A 19,998-nucleotide genomic window follows, 5' to 3' on the forward strand; every position below is an offset into this window, starting at 1 on the left:
GACTTTTTTTTGTGTCATAGTTATCAGATTACAATCTGAAAGTTTGTTTGGACCAGAAGCAGGCGACTTCAGTCACATCAGGAGTTGACGACATGACCCAATGAGGCTGCAGTGGGTGGGGCATTCTGGAAAGGAATGTGTGTGTGTGTGTATGTATGTGTGTGTGTGTGTGTGGTGTTACATGGACCCCATTGGTTAGGCTAACTGTTTCTGTTTGGGATCTCTTAAGGGATTTCCAGAAGTGAATGTTTTCTTCATTGTCGGGGCTACTTTTGATGGCAGCATCCAGTACTTGTCTTTTGAAGATAGAATTTGTTATTTGTAGTCCCTGGTCTTTCAAATTTCAGCTTTGGGATAGCCATTTGAATGCCATATAGTAGACGTCATTGTTTTAGATATGGTAGAAACAAGAGCCTCTCGGTGCTCCATAACACGCAAGGCAAGCTGGTTTGCACATTGGGTGATAGAAAGGAATACCTGCTCTAATAGGACCATACCTGGTAAAACATCATCATCTGGAATGAATGTTTAAATTAATGATGGTGTCTAATAAACTGTAACATCTGCCCAGAAACTTCCTTGTAACGATTTCTGCAGGGAAGAACCACCCATACCGTATCTCAGGACTTTTAGGTGCACATACAGTTTCCATCAAAGAGACAAGATCGCTTAGAGACCCTGACCCTTATCTGCCTGTCTGAAGACAAAAGTAGAGTGCCTACCTATTTCTGTCTCTTGCATTTATCCAATATGTTCCCAGTGGATACACTGATTTCCATACACTGGAGGCTCTGCTGAAGGGAAGACAATACTGGCCTACTACTGACCTCCAAAAGCAGGAGCAGACCACCTCAAAGTCATCCGAAATAAAGGCTTCTTAAACACATTTCAGGTAAAAGTGAAATTAATAAAACATCCATTTGCATGTATCAGTTCTCCTGTTCCATGAACTTTCCTGACAAAATTTCTACAGTTACTAAATTAGAATAGTATTTTGCAACACTGTGTTGTTACTGACATTACTTTTGTGTGAAAACAAGCCAGTATCCATTCACATTATCTGTGCAATACTGTAATGACATACCTGAGCCTCCAATAGTCACAATTGTAGCGCGTCTTGGGCGTGCGGCCCTCGAAGATGTCCCAGCGCCACAGGTCGAGCACGAGTGCGTACGGCAGGAAGGCGAGCTTATCGAGTGCCTGCGCGAACAGGTAGTTGATGTTGTGCGGCAGGTCGTCGACCGAGTTGCGCAACAAGCCGAGCGTCTGCAAGTGCTGTGGCGTCGATACTGACAGAGCTATCATGTCGCCCACTGCCTCGTGCAGCCCTGCGGACACAAAGCAGAGACCAGTAATTAAATTCTCCCAACAGTTTGCTCCAAAAGTAGCCCAGTGGAAGAGGTGAAGCTCAACAACAGTTATGGCACTGGAATGTCGTTTATCTGAATGGGCTATTATTCAGTTTTAAAAATTGGCTGAGGAAAAACATGTGATAATAATATTAATTTGATAAATTTAGGTGTATCAAAAGGAAAACTCACTCGAGAAAAGTATAAGCTGTAGGCCAGTACTTACGAAAAGCAAGTTTACAAAGCTGGATATTGAGTTATCAAAAACGTTTTGTTATTAATTATGAATGTTGCATAAGAACCTGACTATTCATCCCTGCATGTAGAGTATGTCACGAGCAAAGTCCATGGCTTTGATTAGCTTAAGAGTACAGAAAATTCTAATAATCGTATGCAAGAGGGCAAAAAAGGGTTGTATCCTTTGAATATAAGTACATATAACTGAGATCAGTTTACTTCTATAAACTAGTTTCTCATGAGACTGTAAAGTCTCAAAATCTAGTTTATGGACTTAAAATATCTTGTAAGTGGCTTGTCACCCACCCACATAGCCATGCATGTTAAAGTGTCGCTTCTGGGATTGGGGAGTGTATTGAATCCATCTGGCAGATTATAAACAAGGGTCAGTGTGCTGGCCGACCTGGATGTGGGTTTTATATAGTTCCCCATATCTGACTAGTGAATACCAGGCTGGTACCCAAGTCCCATCTCAGTTACACGATTTGCAGACATTTGAAAACCATTCGCACACTTTCATAGGCTAACACTGCACCATGCAGACATTTGGAGTACACGTACTCCCTCCTGTCAGGGGAAGGGGGGTAAATGGGTTGGTGACAGGAAGGGCATCCATCCACCCCTTAAATTAACCATGCCACGTCCACAGTAATCATGCTGACCCTGCATAAATGTCAGACAAAGGCAAAGAAAAAGAAGATAAGTGGCTGGTCACAGTTATTTGTATTAATAAACAGTCATGTGCTCCACAGTGCCCATAATTGATAAGCTTAAGATTTGTATCCTATCTCTTATGTTATTCATTCTGTATATAGAAAAGGCAGTGAAGAAAAACAAAGAAAAATTTGGAGAGAGAATTAAAGCATATAGTGAATAAATAAAAACTTTGTGGTCTGCCAATGATACAATTCTGTCAGAGGTGGCAAAGGAATTGCACGATCAGTCAAGTGGAATGGATAGCATCTTGAAAAAAGTTTATATGATAAACATCAACAAAATGTAAATCAACAAGTAATGGAGTGTAGTCAAAATAAATAAGGTCATGCTGAGGGTCTCAGATTAGGAAACGAGACACAGAGTAGTAGACAAGATTTGCTATTTTTGTAGCAAAATAACTGATGATACTAGAAGTAAAGGTATAAAATATAGAGTGGAAAAATAGCAAAAGTTTTTCTGAGGAAGAGAGAGGAAGTTTCCTACAAAAGTATTTGTCTGGAGTGTTGCCTTACAAGGAAGGGAAACACGGACAGTTTATAGAACTACCAACAAGAGAACAGAAGCTTTTTAAATTTGATACTAAAGCAGACTACTGCAGATTAAATGGGTATATCAGATGAGCAATGAAGAGGTTTGGAGGTACAACCTCTCTAAAAGATGAAGGGATATGTTAGTATGCCTTACTGTGAGGTAACAAGGGATATTTAATTTGGTAATGGAGGAAAGTGTGTGTGTGTGTGTGTGTGTGTGTGTGTGTGTGTGTGTGTGTGTGAGGGGGGGGGGGGGGGGGGGGGTAAAATTGTAGAGGAAGGCCCAGACTCAAATGCAATAAGCAAGTTCAAGTGAATGCAGGGTGCAGCAGTTAAGGGGAGGGTTACACAGCTTAGACTAGTGTAAGCTACAACAACAACAACACCACACAGTTTGCATCTGTGTGGCCTTTTTTTGCATGTTTGCATCGGTACCTGGGTTGGCAGCATCGCGGAACACCTTGGGCTGGTTGCGGTACTGCAGGAAGTACTGGATGTGCCCCATCTCGTGGTGTGCAGTTACCAGGTCTGTCATGGTCACCTGGGTGCACATCTTGATCCTGTAAATACACCACCACCATTAGAACGACCCTCTTAATTTTTAATATGAGGGTAGTTCATTGAATACCCATGTATGAAGCAAGAGGACTTACTTGTTGGTCATTTTGGATTTGGCAGCCATTGCAGTAAATTGTTATATGTGGTTTTTGCAGAAAAAGTGCAGTATTGTTAGAAAGATTTGCATTTTCAGATGGGAAAAGATGTGAAGAAATAAAATTGAGACTGAATGCTTTGCCATCAGTGACAGCAATTCATTATTTGTTAAACAAGCTTAAATGTGGTCCAACATCTGGTTCTGATAATAATTATCCAAGACTGGCAGCATATGAGACTGCTGAAGAAATTGGTCAAAAAGTGCAGGACAAAATTTTTGCTAATCATCAAATGAAAATATATGAAGTATCAGAGGCTGTAGATGTGTTGAAAAGAATGGAAATTGACATTTTACATAAGCGATTGAATGAAAGTATGCTAGCAGTCTCATTTGCAGTTCAACACAGTAGAGATATTTCTGAGTGTAAAGCAGGCAAAACTAAAATTTTTGGTCACCTTATCCATGTAATAGTGTCAGCTCATTCCATTATCCATCTGAATGACTAAAAACTTCACACATGAAATTTCACTTAACATGCTCCTATCAATACCTACTTCTGGTACCAGTAGGTCTTTTTGATTTTACCTGTAGGTCTTTCTGATTTGTTTGAAATTGCATACAATGAGTCTTTGTAAGATAAAAGATCAAGCTGTTTGCAGTGAAACAGTTCTAAGACTGTTCCATTATTGTCTTGGCTATGATTCATATGGATGTGCTTGGGCATTTATTAGTATATTTGTGTCATCAGCAAATATCACGATTTTGAAGAGTTTTGATGACGCGAGTTTGCCAGTGATATTCAGCTAATTTAACATTGGTGTATTTCACACTTCTTTTTGTACTGAATCAGTTACAATTCCACAGTTCATTTACTCAGTTTTTGTTGAAATGGTGCAAAATGAAACGGTATGGAACCTCCACACCCATCACTGATGTAGAGGCACTGGGAAACATGTGACCAGACTACTGTATGTTGTTTGTTTATTCACCCAGTCAAATCTTTGGTGTACAGGTGATGTGCATTCCATGTTGGACAAAGGTCTTAACTACTACTTAACTGCGTGTAGCATTCTACCTACAAACCATGATGAATGTTTTACGAAACAGGCCAGTGAAATCTTTGGTGTACAGATGATGTGCATTCCATGTTGGACAAAGGTCTTAACTACTACTTAACTGCGTGTAGCATTCTACCTACAAACCATGATGAATGTTTTACGAAACAGGAGGATGGGCCACATGCATCTGCATTATGGATGGCACACCATTACACATACATCAAATAACTGCCACACACATGCAGTCCCGATGCTCACCTGTTCAACACAAGCGAGTAGCCATTGATGACTGGCTGTTGGTACAGATGTGTAAATGTGTATGCAGGACAGGGAGTAGTGTTTGGTAATGGGAGGATCAGACAGATGTCCATTTGCAGCTGTGGTGAGGTGAGGGTAAACACCGGCAGCACTGACAAGGTGCACAGAATGTGACAGCTGACCATGTGCAGGGATGCTTTGGTTATTTTTGTGTGTTCTGGAATCCTATGGAAGGAATACCCACAGGAGAAGAATCTTGGGCTAAAAACTATGCACTGTAGTCGAGGCAGAACTCCACAATGTGTAAGTGTTCTTTCTTCAACATGCATATCTATTAGTGAGGTGACAGGCATCATGGGATACCTCATAATACTGTGTCAGACCTCCTTTTACCCATAATAGTGCATAGATGTGGCGTGGACCCAACACGTCATTGGAAGTTCCTTGCAGAAACATTGAGTCATGCTGACTTTGTAGTTGTCCATAATTGTGAAAGTGTTGATGGTGCAGAATTTTGTGCACAAATTGGCCTCTCCGTTATGTCCCATAAATGTTCGTTGGAATTCATATCGGGTGATCTGGATGGTCGAATCATTCACCCTAAATGATCTTCGAACTAATTGCGAACAACTGTGGCCCTAAAATTGTGCATTGTCATCCATAAAAATTCCACTGTTTTGTTTGGGAACATGATGTCCATGAATGGCTGCAAATGGTCTCCAAGTAGCTGCACATCCAGAGGACACAGTCAATTCCATATGAACACAGCCCACACCATTATGGAGCTACCACCAGCTCGCACAGTGCCTCGATGAGAACCTGCGTCCGTGATTTTGTGGTTTCTGTGCCACATTCTAACCCTCTGTGCCACACTCTAACCCTACTATTGGCTCTTATCAACTATAATCTGGACTCATCTGACCAGACCTTAGTCTTCCAGTAGTCGAGGGTCCAATCAACATCGTCACGGCTCAGGTGAGGTGCTGCAGGTGATGTTTGTGCTGTTAGCAAAGGTATTCATGTCAGTCGTCTGCTGCCATAGCCCATTAATGCTCTATTTTGCCACAATGTCCTAACGGATACGTTTGTGATACATTCCACATTGATTCTTGTGGTTTGTAGTTATTACACACAGTGTTGCTTGTCTGTTAGCACTGACAACTCAAGACAAATGCCACTGCCCTCAGTTATTAAGTGAAAGCTGTTAGCCACTGTGTTGTCCAAGATGGAAGTTAATGTCTGAAATTTCGTATTCTCAGCACACTCTTGACGTTTTGGATCTCTGAATACTGAATTCCCTAACGATTTCCGAAATGGAATGCATTTAGCTCCAACTATCATTTTGTGTTCAAATTCTGTTAATTTCCATCATGCAGCCACAATCAGGTCAGCAACCTTTTCTTATGAATCACCTGAGTACAAATGACTGCCGCCCCCCCCCCCCCCCCCCAAATGCTCTGCCCTTTTATACCTTGTGTAGGCAATACTAATGCTATCTGTGTATGTGCATATCAATCTCATGACTTGTGACCTCATCACATGACACATGTCAAGCTGTGTCCCGCCTTATTTGTAACGTGTACAAATGTGCAGGGTGTTGTGATTGAGTTGAAGAACTGTTTACTGGTACAAGCTGGTCCGTTGGCATTAACAAAATTGGTATCAGGTGTTCCTCATAGAATTTTAATAAGACGGCTCACTATCTAAGTGCAGATGTTCAGTTAATCAGATATGATCAGCAGCAGTCTCCTATTGTGTACTTGGGGTAACTGTGCTGCATACTAGAAAGTATTTTCAGTCAATTAGCGTATGTAAAAGCAAAAAGAAAATAAAAATTAAACAGAAATACTGACTGACAATTACAAGTACTTTATGGGTTAATTAGTGAACCACTAAACATACACTCCTGGAAATGGAAAAAAAGAACACATTGACACCGGTGTGTCAGACCCACCATACTTGCTCCGGACACTGCGAGAGGGCTGTACAAGCAATGATCACATGCACGGCACAGCGGACACACCAGGAACCGCGGTGTTGGCCGTCGAATGGCGCTAGCTGCGCAGCATTTGTGCACCGCCGCCGTCAGTGTCAGCCAGTTTGCCGTGGCATACGGAGCTCCATCGCAGTCTTTAACACTGGTAGCATGCCGCGACAGCGTGGACGTGAACCGTATGTGCAGTTGACGGACTTTGAGCGAGGGCGTATAGTGGGCCTGCGGGAGGCCGGGTGGACGTACCGCCGAATTGCTCAACACGTGGGGCGTGAGGTCTCCACAGTACATCGATGTTGTCGCCAGTGGTCGGCGGAAGGTGCACGTGCCCGTCGACCTGGGACCGGACCGCAGCGACGCACGGATGCACGCCAAGACCGTAGGATTCTACGCAGTGCCGTAGGGGACCGCACCGCCACTTCCCAGCAAATTAGGGACACTGATGCTCCTGGGGTATCGGCGAGGACCATTCGCAACCGTCTCCATGAAGCTGGGCTACGGTCCCGCACACCGTTAGGCCGTCTTCCGCTCACGCCCCAACATCGTGCAGCCCGCCTCCAGTGGTGTCGCGACAGGCGTGAATGGAGGGACGAATGGAGACGTGTCGTCTTCAGCGATGAGAGTCGCTTCTGCCTTGGTGCCAATGATGGTCGTATGCGTGTTTGGCGCCATGCAGGTGAGCGCCACAATCAGGACTGCATACGACCGAGGCACACAGGGCCAACACCCGGCATCATGGTGTGGGGAGCGATCTCCTACACTGGCCGTACACCACTGGTGATCGTCGAGGGGACACTGAATAGTGCACGGTACATCCAAACCGTCATCGAACCCATCATTCTACCATTCCTAGACCGGCAAGGGAACTTGCTGTTCCAACAGGACAATGCACGTCCGCATGTATCCCGTGCCACCCAACGTGCTCTAGAAGGTGTAAGTCAACTACCCTGGCCAGCAAGATCTCCGGATCTGTCCCCCATTGAGCATGTTTGGGACTGGATGAAGCGTCGTCTCACGCAGTCTGCACGTCCAGCACGAACGCTGGTCCAACTGAGGCGCCAGGTGGAAATGGCATGGCAAGCCGTTCCACAGGACTACATCCAGCATCTCTACGATCGTCTCCATGGGAGAATAGCAGCCTGCATTGCTGCGAAAGGTGGATATACACTGTACTAGTGCCGACATTGTGCATGCTCTGTTGTCTGTGTCTATGTGCCTGTGGTTCTGTCAGTGTGATCATGTGATGTATCTGACCCCAGGAATGTGTCAATAAAGTTTCCCCTTCCTGGGACAATGAATTCACGGTGTTCTTATTTCAATTTCCAGGAGTGTATAACAGATGAAGACAAAACAAATCAAGATGCAAAGTTTTCTGTAACCAATAACAAGCAGAAGATGATTATAGTGAATGTGGCAGGTGATTTGCCATCACCTGTAGTCCCTCCTGTTGCAGAAGTCCCAGGCAGAGGGCTGGCAGATGACCGGCCTGTCCAGAGGCTGCTCCAGTAGGGACCTCTCCCAGAACTCTGGCGGCAAGGCCGACAGGTTCAGACTGCGGTAGAAGTCGTCGGCGAGGCGGAACATGGTGAGGGGCGTATATCCCTGAAAACAGTATACATCGGCAATTCGGTTTTCTATTTCTAACTGGTTTAACTATATCTACATCTACATACGTACCCTGCAAACCAGAAGTGTATGCCAGAGAGCATTTTGAAGAGTATAAAACATTACAATTGCATATGGAGTATGCGAAGAATAACTGCATAAATGACTCTGTGCACACTGTGATTAGTCTCATCTGTTCTTCGCAGCCCCTATGGGAGCAATAGAGGTCTGAAGTATATCTCCAGATTCTTCACTTGAAACTGATTCTTGAAATATTCTAAGTCGGCTTTTGCAGGATGATTTGTGCTCGTCTTCAAAAGTCTCCCAATTCCGGTTTTTCAACATTTCCATTAGTCTCTCCCGAGACAAACAAACCGATACCCATGATTGTTGCACTTCTTCCTTTAAATTCAGTATCCCCAGTTAGTTCTATTTGACATGGTTTCCACACAGTTGAACAGTAGTCTAAGATAGGATGCATAAACAATATGTACGTAGTCTCTATAAGAAAAGGTAATGCTGTCATCAGCCCAAAGATTGGTTTGAAAAACTCTGTCATTTCCTAGTCATGGTCCTGTTAGAAGTGACATGCTATTGCCATTCTTAGACCTTTGAACTGACTCTCCCACACATTTATAAGGAGACTAACAGTGTAACACGCTTTCCGAACCATGGTGCAAATCAGCACTTTTCACATTGACAAACATTTCCACAGATGAAATAAGTGAAAAGTAAAAATCATAGGACTGACCAGGGATCAAACCTAGGCCTTTACATCTGTAATATGGTACTTAACCACTTGGCTGCTAATCCACCCAACCCCTTTGCATCCTGACAGCATTTTCACAGTAACCTGTCAAATGACAGAATGCTGTCACCCGCCTTCTCTGTGATAGGTCCATGTGATCACTCCATTTCATATCCCTACTAACTGTTGCAGACATATATTTGCACGAGTTGACCGATTCTAATCGTAGATCACCGATACTGTAGTCACAGGACACACTGCAGTGTTGTTCTACAAAGTCCAAAAACCTTATATTTCTGAACATTTAAATCAAGTTGTCAATCTTTGCACCACTTTGAAATCTTATTAACATCTGACTAAATGAACTCAAAGACAAAAAATAAAAAAAATGACATACCATAAAGAAATTATCCAAAGGGAAATTAATAGATGTACATGTACAAAGAAACAGACTGTAACAATTTCAGAAAAATTGGGTGATTTATTAAAGAGAGAGAGGTTCACAGATTGGGCAAGTCAGTAACATGCTAGTCCACCTCTGGCCCCTATGCAAGCAGTTATTCAGACTGGCGCTGACTGACAAGAGTTGTCGGATGTTGTCGTGAGAGATTTCGTACCAAATTGTGTCCAACTGACCCTTTAGATCATCAAAATGCTGATCTATTTCGAGGGTGATGTCCATAATACTCCAAATATTGTCAATTGTGGAGAAATCTGGTGACCTCGGTAGCCGAGGTAGTGTTTGGCAAGTATGAAGACAAGCAGTTGATACTCTCTGCATTATGTTGCTGAAATGTAAGCCCAGGATGACTTGCCATGAAGTGCAACAAAACAGGCATAGGATATTGTTGATGTACTGATGTTCTGTAAGGGTGCCAAATATGATAACTGAAGTGGTCCTGCTATGGCACCCCAGACCATCACCGCTAGTTGTTATACCGTAAGGCAGGCAACACTCAGGATGGTATCCTCCCACTGTCTGGGGTGTCTCCAGACCTGTGTCACCTCAAATCTCATTGATTGAAGTAGAATTGTCTTTAGGGACGAATCCTGCTTTGAATTGAGTGCCGATGTCCAGCAAAGACATGTCTGGAGATGTCCCAGACAGGGATGGGATACCATCCTGAGAACTGCCCGCTATACAGCCCAACAACCAGAAGTAATGGCCTGGGGTGCCATACCATTTCATTTCGTAGCAGGACCCCACTGATTGTCATTCTTGGGACCCTTACAGCACAGCAGTATGTCAAAGACATTCTATGCTGCTTATTGTTGCCCTTCATGGCAAGCCATCCTTTGTTTACATTACATCAAGATAATGCTTGCTTGCACACAGTGAGAGTTTCTACTACTTAGTCTTCATGCTTGCCAAAGCCTACTTTGGCCAGCAAGGTTGCCAAGTCTCTGCCCATTGAAGAACGTTTGGAGCATTGTGGGCAAGGCTCTCCCCAACCGTACCAATCGGGGACATAATTTGGCACAATATTCCTCAGGAGGGCAGCCAACAATCAATGCCAAGCCAAATAACTGTTTACGTAAAGGTCAGACGTGGACTAATGTGCCAGTCACTTGCTCAGTGTGTGAAGCTCGCTCTCTTGAATAAATCATCCAATTTTTCTGAAACTGTAATCATTTCTTTGTCTGTACATGCACGTCACATCTATTGATTTCCACCTCATTCAGATAATTCCTTCATGATGTGAGGTTTTTTTTTTGTCTTAATATCTTCAGTCAATACTATCGATAATTGTTGCAGCATATGTGAAAATTCTGAGCTTACTCTCGATATTGTCGGCCAGATCATTAATATACAACATCAACAGCAACAGTCATAACACAGTTCCCTGGAGTACACCTGAAGTTACTTCTGCTTCTGTTAGTGACTCTCAGTACAAGGTAACATGCTCCATCCTTCCTACCAAAATATCATTAATTGAGCCATGAATTTTGTTGATACCACAAATGATTGTACATTTGTCCATAAACATTGGTGTGTTTCTGTGTCCATTTTTTTTTAGAAAATACTGCATCTGGCTGACTTCGCTGACCCATGGCTTTCAGGATGTCACACAAGAAAAGTGCAGTTTGGGTTTCTCATGACTAATGTTTTCAATATCTGTGCTTGTTGGCACGGAGAAGGTCATTCCATATGAGATGCCTCATTATTGTTGAGCACAGAATACGTTCTAAGATTCTACGACAGATGGACACCACAGAGTTGGGACGGTAGTTTTGTGGATCACTTTCATTAGCTGTCTCATGACTGTGTTCTGTGCTTCTTGTCCAATCACTGGGCATAGTTTTTTGGTTCAGTGATCTACAGCGTATTATGGCTAAAATGGGAACTGACTCGGCTGCAAATGCTGTACAGAATCTGGCAAGGATCCCACCTGGCCTTGGAGACTTTAAATAATGAAGAGTGTGATGATGTCATCCACGAGGGTACTAAAAAGAATCCTCCACAATTTAATGTTACACAATAAATCACAATAATACAAAAGCTGTGAATGCAGCTAAACTAGGGATTGTTGTTGTTGTGGTCTTCAGATCAAAAATTGCCGCTCTCCATGCTACTCTATCCTGTGCGAGGTTCCTCAACCCGAATAACTACTGAAACCTATATTACTCTCAATCTGCTTGCTGTATTCATCTCTTGGTCTTCCTCTAAGATTTTTACCCCCCCCCCCCCCCACACACACACACATTCTAATAATAAATTGGTGATTCTTCAATGCCTCAGAATGCATCCTGCCAGCCAATCCCATCCTCTAGTCATGTTGTGCCACAGTACCTTTTCCCTCATTAGTTACATGATCTAACCATCTTTCTTCTGTAGCACCACATTTCAAAAGCTTCTGTTCTCATCTTATCTGAACTTCTTATCATCCATATTTTGCTTGCCTACATAGTTATACTCCAGACAAGCACTTTCAGAAATGACTTCCTAACATTTAAATCTATATTCAATGTTAACAAGTTTCTCTTTTTCAGAAATGTATTCTGTCCAATTTCCAATTTACATTTTATATCCTCTACTTCAGTCATCATCAGGTATTTTGCTTCCCAAATAACAAACTCATCTACCACATTTCCTAACATATTTCCATCAGCATCACCTGATTTAATTCAACTACATTCCATTATCCTAGTTTTGCTTTTGTTGATGCTCATCTTACATCCATATTTCAAGACACTGTCTCTTCTGTTCAACTACTCTTTCAAATCCTTTTACTGTCTCTGACAGAATTTCAGCTCATCAGCACACCTCAAAGTTTTTATTTCTTCTGCCTGAACTTAAATTCCTACTCCAGATTTTTCTTTGATTTCCTTCACTGCTAGCTAAACTTACAGATTGATTAACATTGGTGACAAGCTACAATCCTATTTCACTCCCTTCTCAGCCACTGCTTCCCTCTCATTACCCTCAATAACTGTCGTTTGGCTACAGTACAAGTTGTATATAATCCTTTGGTCCCTATATCGTACCCTTGCTACCTTCAGAATTTCAAAGAGGATATTTCAGTCAACATTGTCAAAAGCTTTTTCTAAGTCTACAAATGCTATTAATGCAGCTTTGCCTTTCCTTAAGCTATCTTGCAAGATAAGTTGTAGGATCAGTATTACCTCACATGGTCTTGTATATCTCCAAAATGCTTTCTTTGGAATTGGAATTATTATATTCTGCTTGAAGTCAGAGGGTATTTCAGCTGTCTCATACATCTTGCACACCAAATGGTAGAGTTTTGTCACAATTGGTCTCCCAAGACTATCAGTAGTTTTGATGGAATGCCGTCTTCTTCCAGGACCTTGTTTCGACTTCGGCCTCTCACTACTCTTAACTTCTGATCACAGTACTATATCTCACCTTCATTTATGTCCTCTTCCAATTCTATAACATTGCCTTCAACAGTTCATTTCCTGTGGAGAGCCCCTCTATTTACTCCTTCCACCTTCCAGCTTTCCCTTCTTTGCTTCATACTTGTTTTCTGTCTGAACTCCTGATATTCATACAGATCATTTTCTTTCCTCCCAGTGTCTCACCACATTTTTGTAGGTGGTATCTATCTTTCCTGGTTATGCATGCTTCCATATCCGTATATTTGTCCTCTAGCCATTCCTGCTTAGCCATTTTGTACTGCCTGTCAATCTCATTTTTAGACGTTTATAATCCCTTTCACTGCCTCAATGGGAATTGATGAGGTTGCCGCGGAACTGTTGAAGTCATTGGAGAAAGAAGGGAAAAGGGAGTTGACTGAACTATGTAATCAAATATACATGACAGGAAAATGGCCAAAGGACTTTACAGAATGTATCTTAATACCTACAGAAAAGAAAAAGAACAGCAAAAAGTCTGAGGAATGTAGAACAGTGAGCCTGATATCACATGCAGCCAGTCTTGCTGAGGATGCTCAACAGAAGACTATACGGAAAGCTGAATTGCGTAATAGGAGACTAACAATTTGGTTTCAGGCGAGGAGTGGGAACTACAGATGCCATTGGGCTACTGAGAGTGATAGGGTAGAGGTACATGGGGAAGAAAAGGAAGGTGTGTGTTGTGTTCATTGATCTTGAGAAGGCTTTTGACTGTGTCAGATGGGTCAAACTGATTGAAATCCTAAGGAAACATGGAGTTGAGTGGAGTGACAGACGCTTTTAGTCAGACGAGAGATGTTTAACCATCTGGCTGTGGATCTAATCAGGTCCAAGAGCTGTGTGGGGGCTATGTGCAAGGGCACTGAGGAGCTCCCACTCTGTAAATGGGGCGTTACAGGATGCACTGTGGCGTGTAGTCAATGAGAGGACTTTCACTTCCAGCCATCGTTTGAGAGTGCGAAAGGCTGGGGGTAATTCTCCAATGCAGAGGCTTGAGCAAAGCGCTCAGCAAAGTATCGGTAGATAACACGCCATTGATGGTAATGCCAGGGACACCTGTTGGGGTCTGGTACCCGCCAAAGACATTTGACCTTTGCCCAGACCTGGGAAGGTGACGTACAGCACCCAATGGTCGAGATATTCCTCCCAACACTTGTGCTTCTGTCATTTGATAATTTGGCGAATGCAGGCACGGAGCCATTTAAAGGCTGTGAGGTGCTCCAGGGAAGGGTGCCGCTTATGCTGCTGTAGATCTCGCTGATGCTCCTTAATTGCTTCAGCGACTTCTGGTGACCACCAAGGAACTGCCTTACGTCGGGAGCACCTTAAAGAGCGAGGGATCGTGTTTTCTGCTGCAGAAACAATTGTTGTAGTCACCTGCTCAACCATCATTTTGATGTTACCATGTGGGGGAGATTCAATGGTGACAGCAGACGTGAAAGTTTCCCAGTCCGCCTTGTTTAAAGCCTAGTTCAGGGGTCTGTGGGCCTGATGCCGGGGCAGTAACAGGCAGATGGGGAAGTGGTCATTACCACACAGGTCATCATGAGCTTTCCAGTGGATAGATGGAAGAAGTCCTTGGCTGCAAATTGATAAATCAAGGGCTGAGTAACTACCATGAGCCTAAATGAAGTGTGTGGTGGACCCAGTATTTAAGAGGCAGAGGTCAAACTGAGACAGTAACATTTCTACATCTCTGCCTCGGCCAGTAAGCATATTGCCACTCCACCAGGGGTTATGGGCGTTAAAATCTCCCAAAAGTAGGAAAGGTTTAGGGAATTGATCATTCAGTGCAGCTAATACATTTTGGGGTACGGCACCATCTGGAGGAAGATAAACATTGCAGACAGTTATTTCCTGCGTTTTCCTTATTCTGACACCCATAGCTTCTTCGAGAGGGGTTTGAAGGGGCACAGTATCACTACAGACTGAGATTAGGACATAAATGCAAACTCCAACTGACACTCAATTATAGTCACTACAGTTCCTGCCGTGGATGGCAGGGGTCCCCATTGACTGGGAAGGTATGGAACATTCAATGAGGCAATTTACACCTCAGAGTCACCTGCTGCCACCGACTTATTGCCTGAGCAGTCTATATCCATTGTGTCTGAGAGTCTGGTGAGATCTAGGTCCTCAGCGGACGCCAGAATCTCCACCCCATCCTCAGACTCAGAGCTTGTAGGTAGCAGTGGTGTGGGTGCGACCACAATTTCCTTCATATTAGGGGACTGCTTTTTGGATTTCTCTCACTGCTCCTTGGGTTTTCCTGGCTGGAAGGACTTCACTGGTTCTGTCTCTGGGACTGAGGATAAGTGTGAAACCCTACGACCAGCTGCTTTTGAGCTCTTCAGCCACTGGTGGACGTCATCTTTTCCAGTAGCAGAAACCTGGGAAGGGAGTGACCCAAGGGACCGCTTCCTAGCGAGAGAAGCCAAAGAAGACTTACGCTTCTGTGGCACAGTATTGGGGATGGATGTCCCTGATGGTGCGTCCCAAAGTAGGTGCTGCGAGAGCAACAGGGAGGGAAATGCCCCACACCATCAAGGGGGCAGGTGTAGTCTTCCGGCTGTAAGAGGTGACTGGGGTTGGCAGATCTGATGGTGCCAGAGCTGTTGTCATACATACAGGATGCAGGCGTTCAAATTTTCTCTTAGTCACAGCGTAGGTCAGTTGGTCCAGTGTCTTGTACTCCACGCTTTTCCTTTCATTCTGGGGAATCCTGCAGTCTGGCGAGCAAAGCGAATGGTGCTCTCTGCAGTTGACGCAGATGGGAGGCGGAGCACACGGAGTATTGAGATGTGACGGGCATCCGCAATCTCGACACGTGATGCTGGAAGTACAGTGAGAAGCCATATGGCCGAACTTCCAGCACTTAAAGCACCGCATCGGGGGAGGGATATAGGGCTTTACATTGTAGCAGTAGACCATCACCTTGACCTTCTCGGGCGATGTATCACCCTCGAAGGCCAAGATGAAGGCACCAGTGGCAACCTGATTATCCCTCAGACCACGGTGGACACGTCGGACGAAATGAAGACCTCGCCGCTCTAAATTGGCGCACCGCTCATCATCAGACTGCAGAGAAGGTCCCTGTGAAATATGATACCCAGGATCATATTTAAGCTGTTGTGGGGCATGACTGGGCAGAGGATGCTGTTTTGATCAAGACTGACCCAGATCTCATTTTGGACAATCCCTCCACCTCCGAAAACTTTTACTCTAAATGCTCAACAAAAATCTGAGGCTTAGTCATCACGAAAGATTCCCCGTCAGCTCTCTAACATTCAAGGTACTGGGGCAAATAAGATCTGCTGCCACCCTTAGAATGAAATTCCTTCCATGGTGTGGCCAGGGAGGGGAATGATTTGGGGTCATACCTCTGTGCACTGAATTGAGCACGTGAACACTTAGAGACTGCTGGTGCTTCACCACCAGCAAGAGATGATGGACTACACTTCATGGCGTGTCACCTGCCCTGATGCCACCCACTATGACCAGGGGCCCTCCCCACGAGTGCCACCCAACCGCAGCAAAGGGCACACGGCAGGATGGCCATTGCCGGTATTCCAATGCCCCTGGGGAATGGGCACCTACCCCCTGGCATACGTGGGGAGTTAACAGTGCAGGCATCAGCAGAGCGATTCCTGTGCGGTCAGGGGGCTACGACCAACAGGGTACATGGTGGCCCCACCACAACGGACTGGCTACCGTGCTGATGTGGCTAGGTGACACGCTAGGTTGAGGAGGACCAGGTGAAGTTGATGGGAGAGAAGATGCTGAATTGTGAAGGCCAGTGAGCATCTGTGAAGGCTAGTAAGCATCTGCCTTCAAATGTCTACCAGTTCATGTTTTTCAGTATTTCCACGATATTCTCCTGCGAGTCAAATAAAATTGTGCCCATTCCTGGCACCCTTCTTTGTATAAGTTCAATATCACCTGCCAGTCCTATTTGGTGGGTATCCCACACACTTGAACAATATTTTACTATGGGTTACATGAGTGTTTTGTAAGTAATCTCCATTGTAGACTAACATATTCCCTGTATACAGCCAAGATGCCAATGTCTGCCACCTGTTATACCTACAACTCAATCTTTGTAGTCATTCTGTCCAAAAACAGATGCTCAGTGGCCAGATACAGTGGTTGCGCGCACGCGCGCGCGCGCGGGTGTGTGTGTGTGTGTGTGTGTGTGTGTGTGTGTGTGTGTGTGTGTTTTCTACTGCAGAAGAAGGATTTTTGGCTGAAAGCTTAAATATCACAGTTTTTTCCTTGCGCCTACATGCAACTTGGAATTTCCTTTATATCGTTGCTAATTCTATCGAGTATCTGTACAAATTGTTACATGTAAGTATTTCTATGAGATGACTGTGTTTACTTAACTTACCTGTGCAAGCAGTTCTGGACCCACATTGAGGAAATTTTTCCCAGGATATGGAATGGTGACATCTAAAATGTTAGACCATGACTGCGCCCACATGTTCCCTGCAACAAATAATTTTCTTTTTGGTTCTCATTTTTTAAATTTATTTTCGTGAGCATCATCCCAGATTGACCTCTTCCTCCTTTCTTTTTTTGCAGCTAATATACACTACCAGCCATGTTATTTCAGCTTAAAAAAAGGGATGTATTGTATATACTCATACTATTAGTATTGTTATTTCAGCCTAATAAAAAGAAAGAAATTGACATGTTCCACATCCACGAGGACTCCTCAGCACGGATCTATGGAAAGAAAAACTAATCTAATCTAATTATAATTGCTGCACCAAGAAGAAATGCAGATGATGAACGGGTATTCATCGGACAAATATATTGTACTAGAACTGACATGTGATTACATTTTCACACAATTTGGGTGCATAGATCCTGAGAAATCAGTACCCAGAACAACCACCTCTGGCCGTAATAACAGCCTTGATATGCCTGGGCATTGAGTCGAATGTGATGATGATGATGATGATTAGTGTTTTAGGGCGCACAACAACGACGTTATCAGCACCCATTCCCAAAAGAAATGTTGACGAGTGCAGCCAAGATCTGTTAAACAAAGATCAGTTCAGTTGGACACGGCATATCAAAACAGGTAGATAAAACTAAAAATAAAATACCAGTAAAAAACAGGTAAAAATAATTAACTGTGGCTGGGTGACCACTTACAAATAATGGGTGACCAAACCATGGTACAGCACATTAAGACCTCAATCCCAATATTTTGGGAAGAAGTCCAGACATCATTGAGTCGAACAGAGCTTGGCTGGCGTGTACAGGTACAGCTGCCCATGCAGCTTCAACAGGATACCACAGTTCATCAAGAGTAGTGACTGGCGTATTGTGATGAGCCAGTTGCTCGGCCACCATTGACCAGACATTTTCAATTGGTGAAAGATCTGGAGAATGCGTTGGCCAGGGCAGCAGTCGAACATTTTCTGTATCCAGAGAGGTCCGTACAGGACCTGCAACATGTGGTCGTGCATTATCCTGCTGAAATGTAGGGTTTCGCAGGGATCGAATGAAGGGTAGAGCCATGGGTCACAACACATCTGAAATGTAATGTCCACTTTTCAAAGTGCCGTCAATGCGAACAAGAGGTGACCGAGACATGTAACCAATGGTACCCCATACCATCACGCCGGGTGATACGCCAGTATGGCGATGACGAATACACGCTTCCATGTGCGTTCACCGCGATGTCGCCAAACACGGATGCGACCATCATGATGCTGTAAACAGAACCTGGATTCATCCGAAAAAATGATGTTTTGCCATTTGTGCACCCAGGTTCGTCGCCAAGTACACCATCGCAGGCGCTCCTGTCTGTGATGCAGTGTCAAGGGTAACTGCAGCCGTGGTGTCCGAGCTGATAGTCCATGCTGCTGCAAATGTCGTCGAACTGTTCGTACAGATGGTTGTCGTCTTGCAAACATCCCCATCTGTTGACTCAGAGATCGAGATGTGGCTGCACGAGCCATGTGGAAAAGATGCCTGTCATCTCGACTGCTAGTGATACGTCACCATTGGGATCCACCACAGTGTTCTGTATTACCCTCCTGAACCCACCGATTCCATATTCTGCTAAAAGTCATTGGATCTCGACCAACGCGAGCAGCAATGTCGCGATACGATAAACCGCAATCGTGATAAGCTACAATCCGACCTCTATCAAAGTCAGAAACGTGATGGTACACATTTCTCCTCCTTACGTGAGGCATCACAACAACATTTCACCAGGCAGCGCCGGTCAACTGCTGTTTGTGTATGAGAAATCGGTTGGAAACTTTCCTCATGTCAGCACATTGTAGGTGTCGCCACCGGTGCCAACCTTGTGTGAATGCTCTGAAAAGCTAATCATTTGTACATTCCAGAATGAGAATTCAGAATGAGATTTTCACTCTGCAGCGGAGTGTGCGCTGATATGGAACTTCCTGGCAGATTAAAACTGTGTGCCCGACCGAGACTCGAATTTGGGACCTTTGCCTTTCGCGGGCAAGTGCTCTACCAACTGAGCTACCGAAGCACGACTCACGCCCGGTACTCACAGCTTTACTTCTGCCAGTACCTCGTCTCCTACCTTCCATACTTTACAGAAGCTCTCCTGCGAACCTTGCAGAACTAGCACTCCTGAAAGAAAGGATATTGCGGAGACATGGCTTAGCCACAGCCTGGGGGATGTTTCCAGAATGAGATTTTCACTCTGCAGCGGAATTTGCGCTGATATGAAACTTCCTGGCAGATTAATCATATCAGCGCACACTCCGCCGCAGAGTGAAAATCTCATTCTGGAAACATCCCCCAGGCTGTGGCTAAGCCATGTCTCCGCAATATCCTTTCTTTCAGGAGTGCTAGTTCTGCAAGGTTCGCAGGAGAGCTTCTGTAAAGTTTGGAAGGTAGGAGACGAGGTACTGGCAGAAGTAAAGCTGTGAGTACCGGGCGTGAGTCGTGCTTCGGTAGCTCAGTTGGTAGAGCACTTGCCCG

At 44.3% G+C, this 19,998-nt stretch overlaps 1 protein-coding gene across 2 annotated transcripts in view; it reads right to left on the reverse strand.

The window, feature by feature from the left end:
- LOC124552497 (angiotensin-converting enzyme-like) overlaps positions 1-19,998 on the reverse strand; it is a 227,308-nt gene that overhangs the window by 13,948 nt on the left and 193,362 nt on the right. For both annotated transcript variants that reach the window (XM_047126780.1, XM_047126781.1), the window contains exons 8-11: positions 17,411-17,508; positions 8,230-8,399; positions 3,269-3,393; positions 1,085-1,328 (exon numbers count right to left, since the gene is read on the reverse strand). In XM_047126780.1, coding sequence (XP_046982736.1) covers positions 1,085-1,328; positions 3,269-3,393; positions 8,230-8,399; positions 17,411-17,508 — 637 coding nt within the window. The remainder of the gene's footprint in view (positions 1-1,084; positions 1,329-3,268; positions 3,394-8,229; positions 8,400-17,410; positions 17,509-19,998) is intronic.

The sequence above is a fragment of the Schistocerca americana genome, chromosome 10 (assembly GCF_021461395.2).
Source record: "Schistocerca americana isolate TAMUIC-IGC-003095 chromosome 10, iqSchAmer2.1, whole genome shotgun sequence".
Lineage (NCBI taxonomy): Eukaryota > Metazoa > Arthropoda > Insecta > Orthoptera > Acrididae > Schistocerca > Schistocerca americana.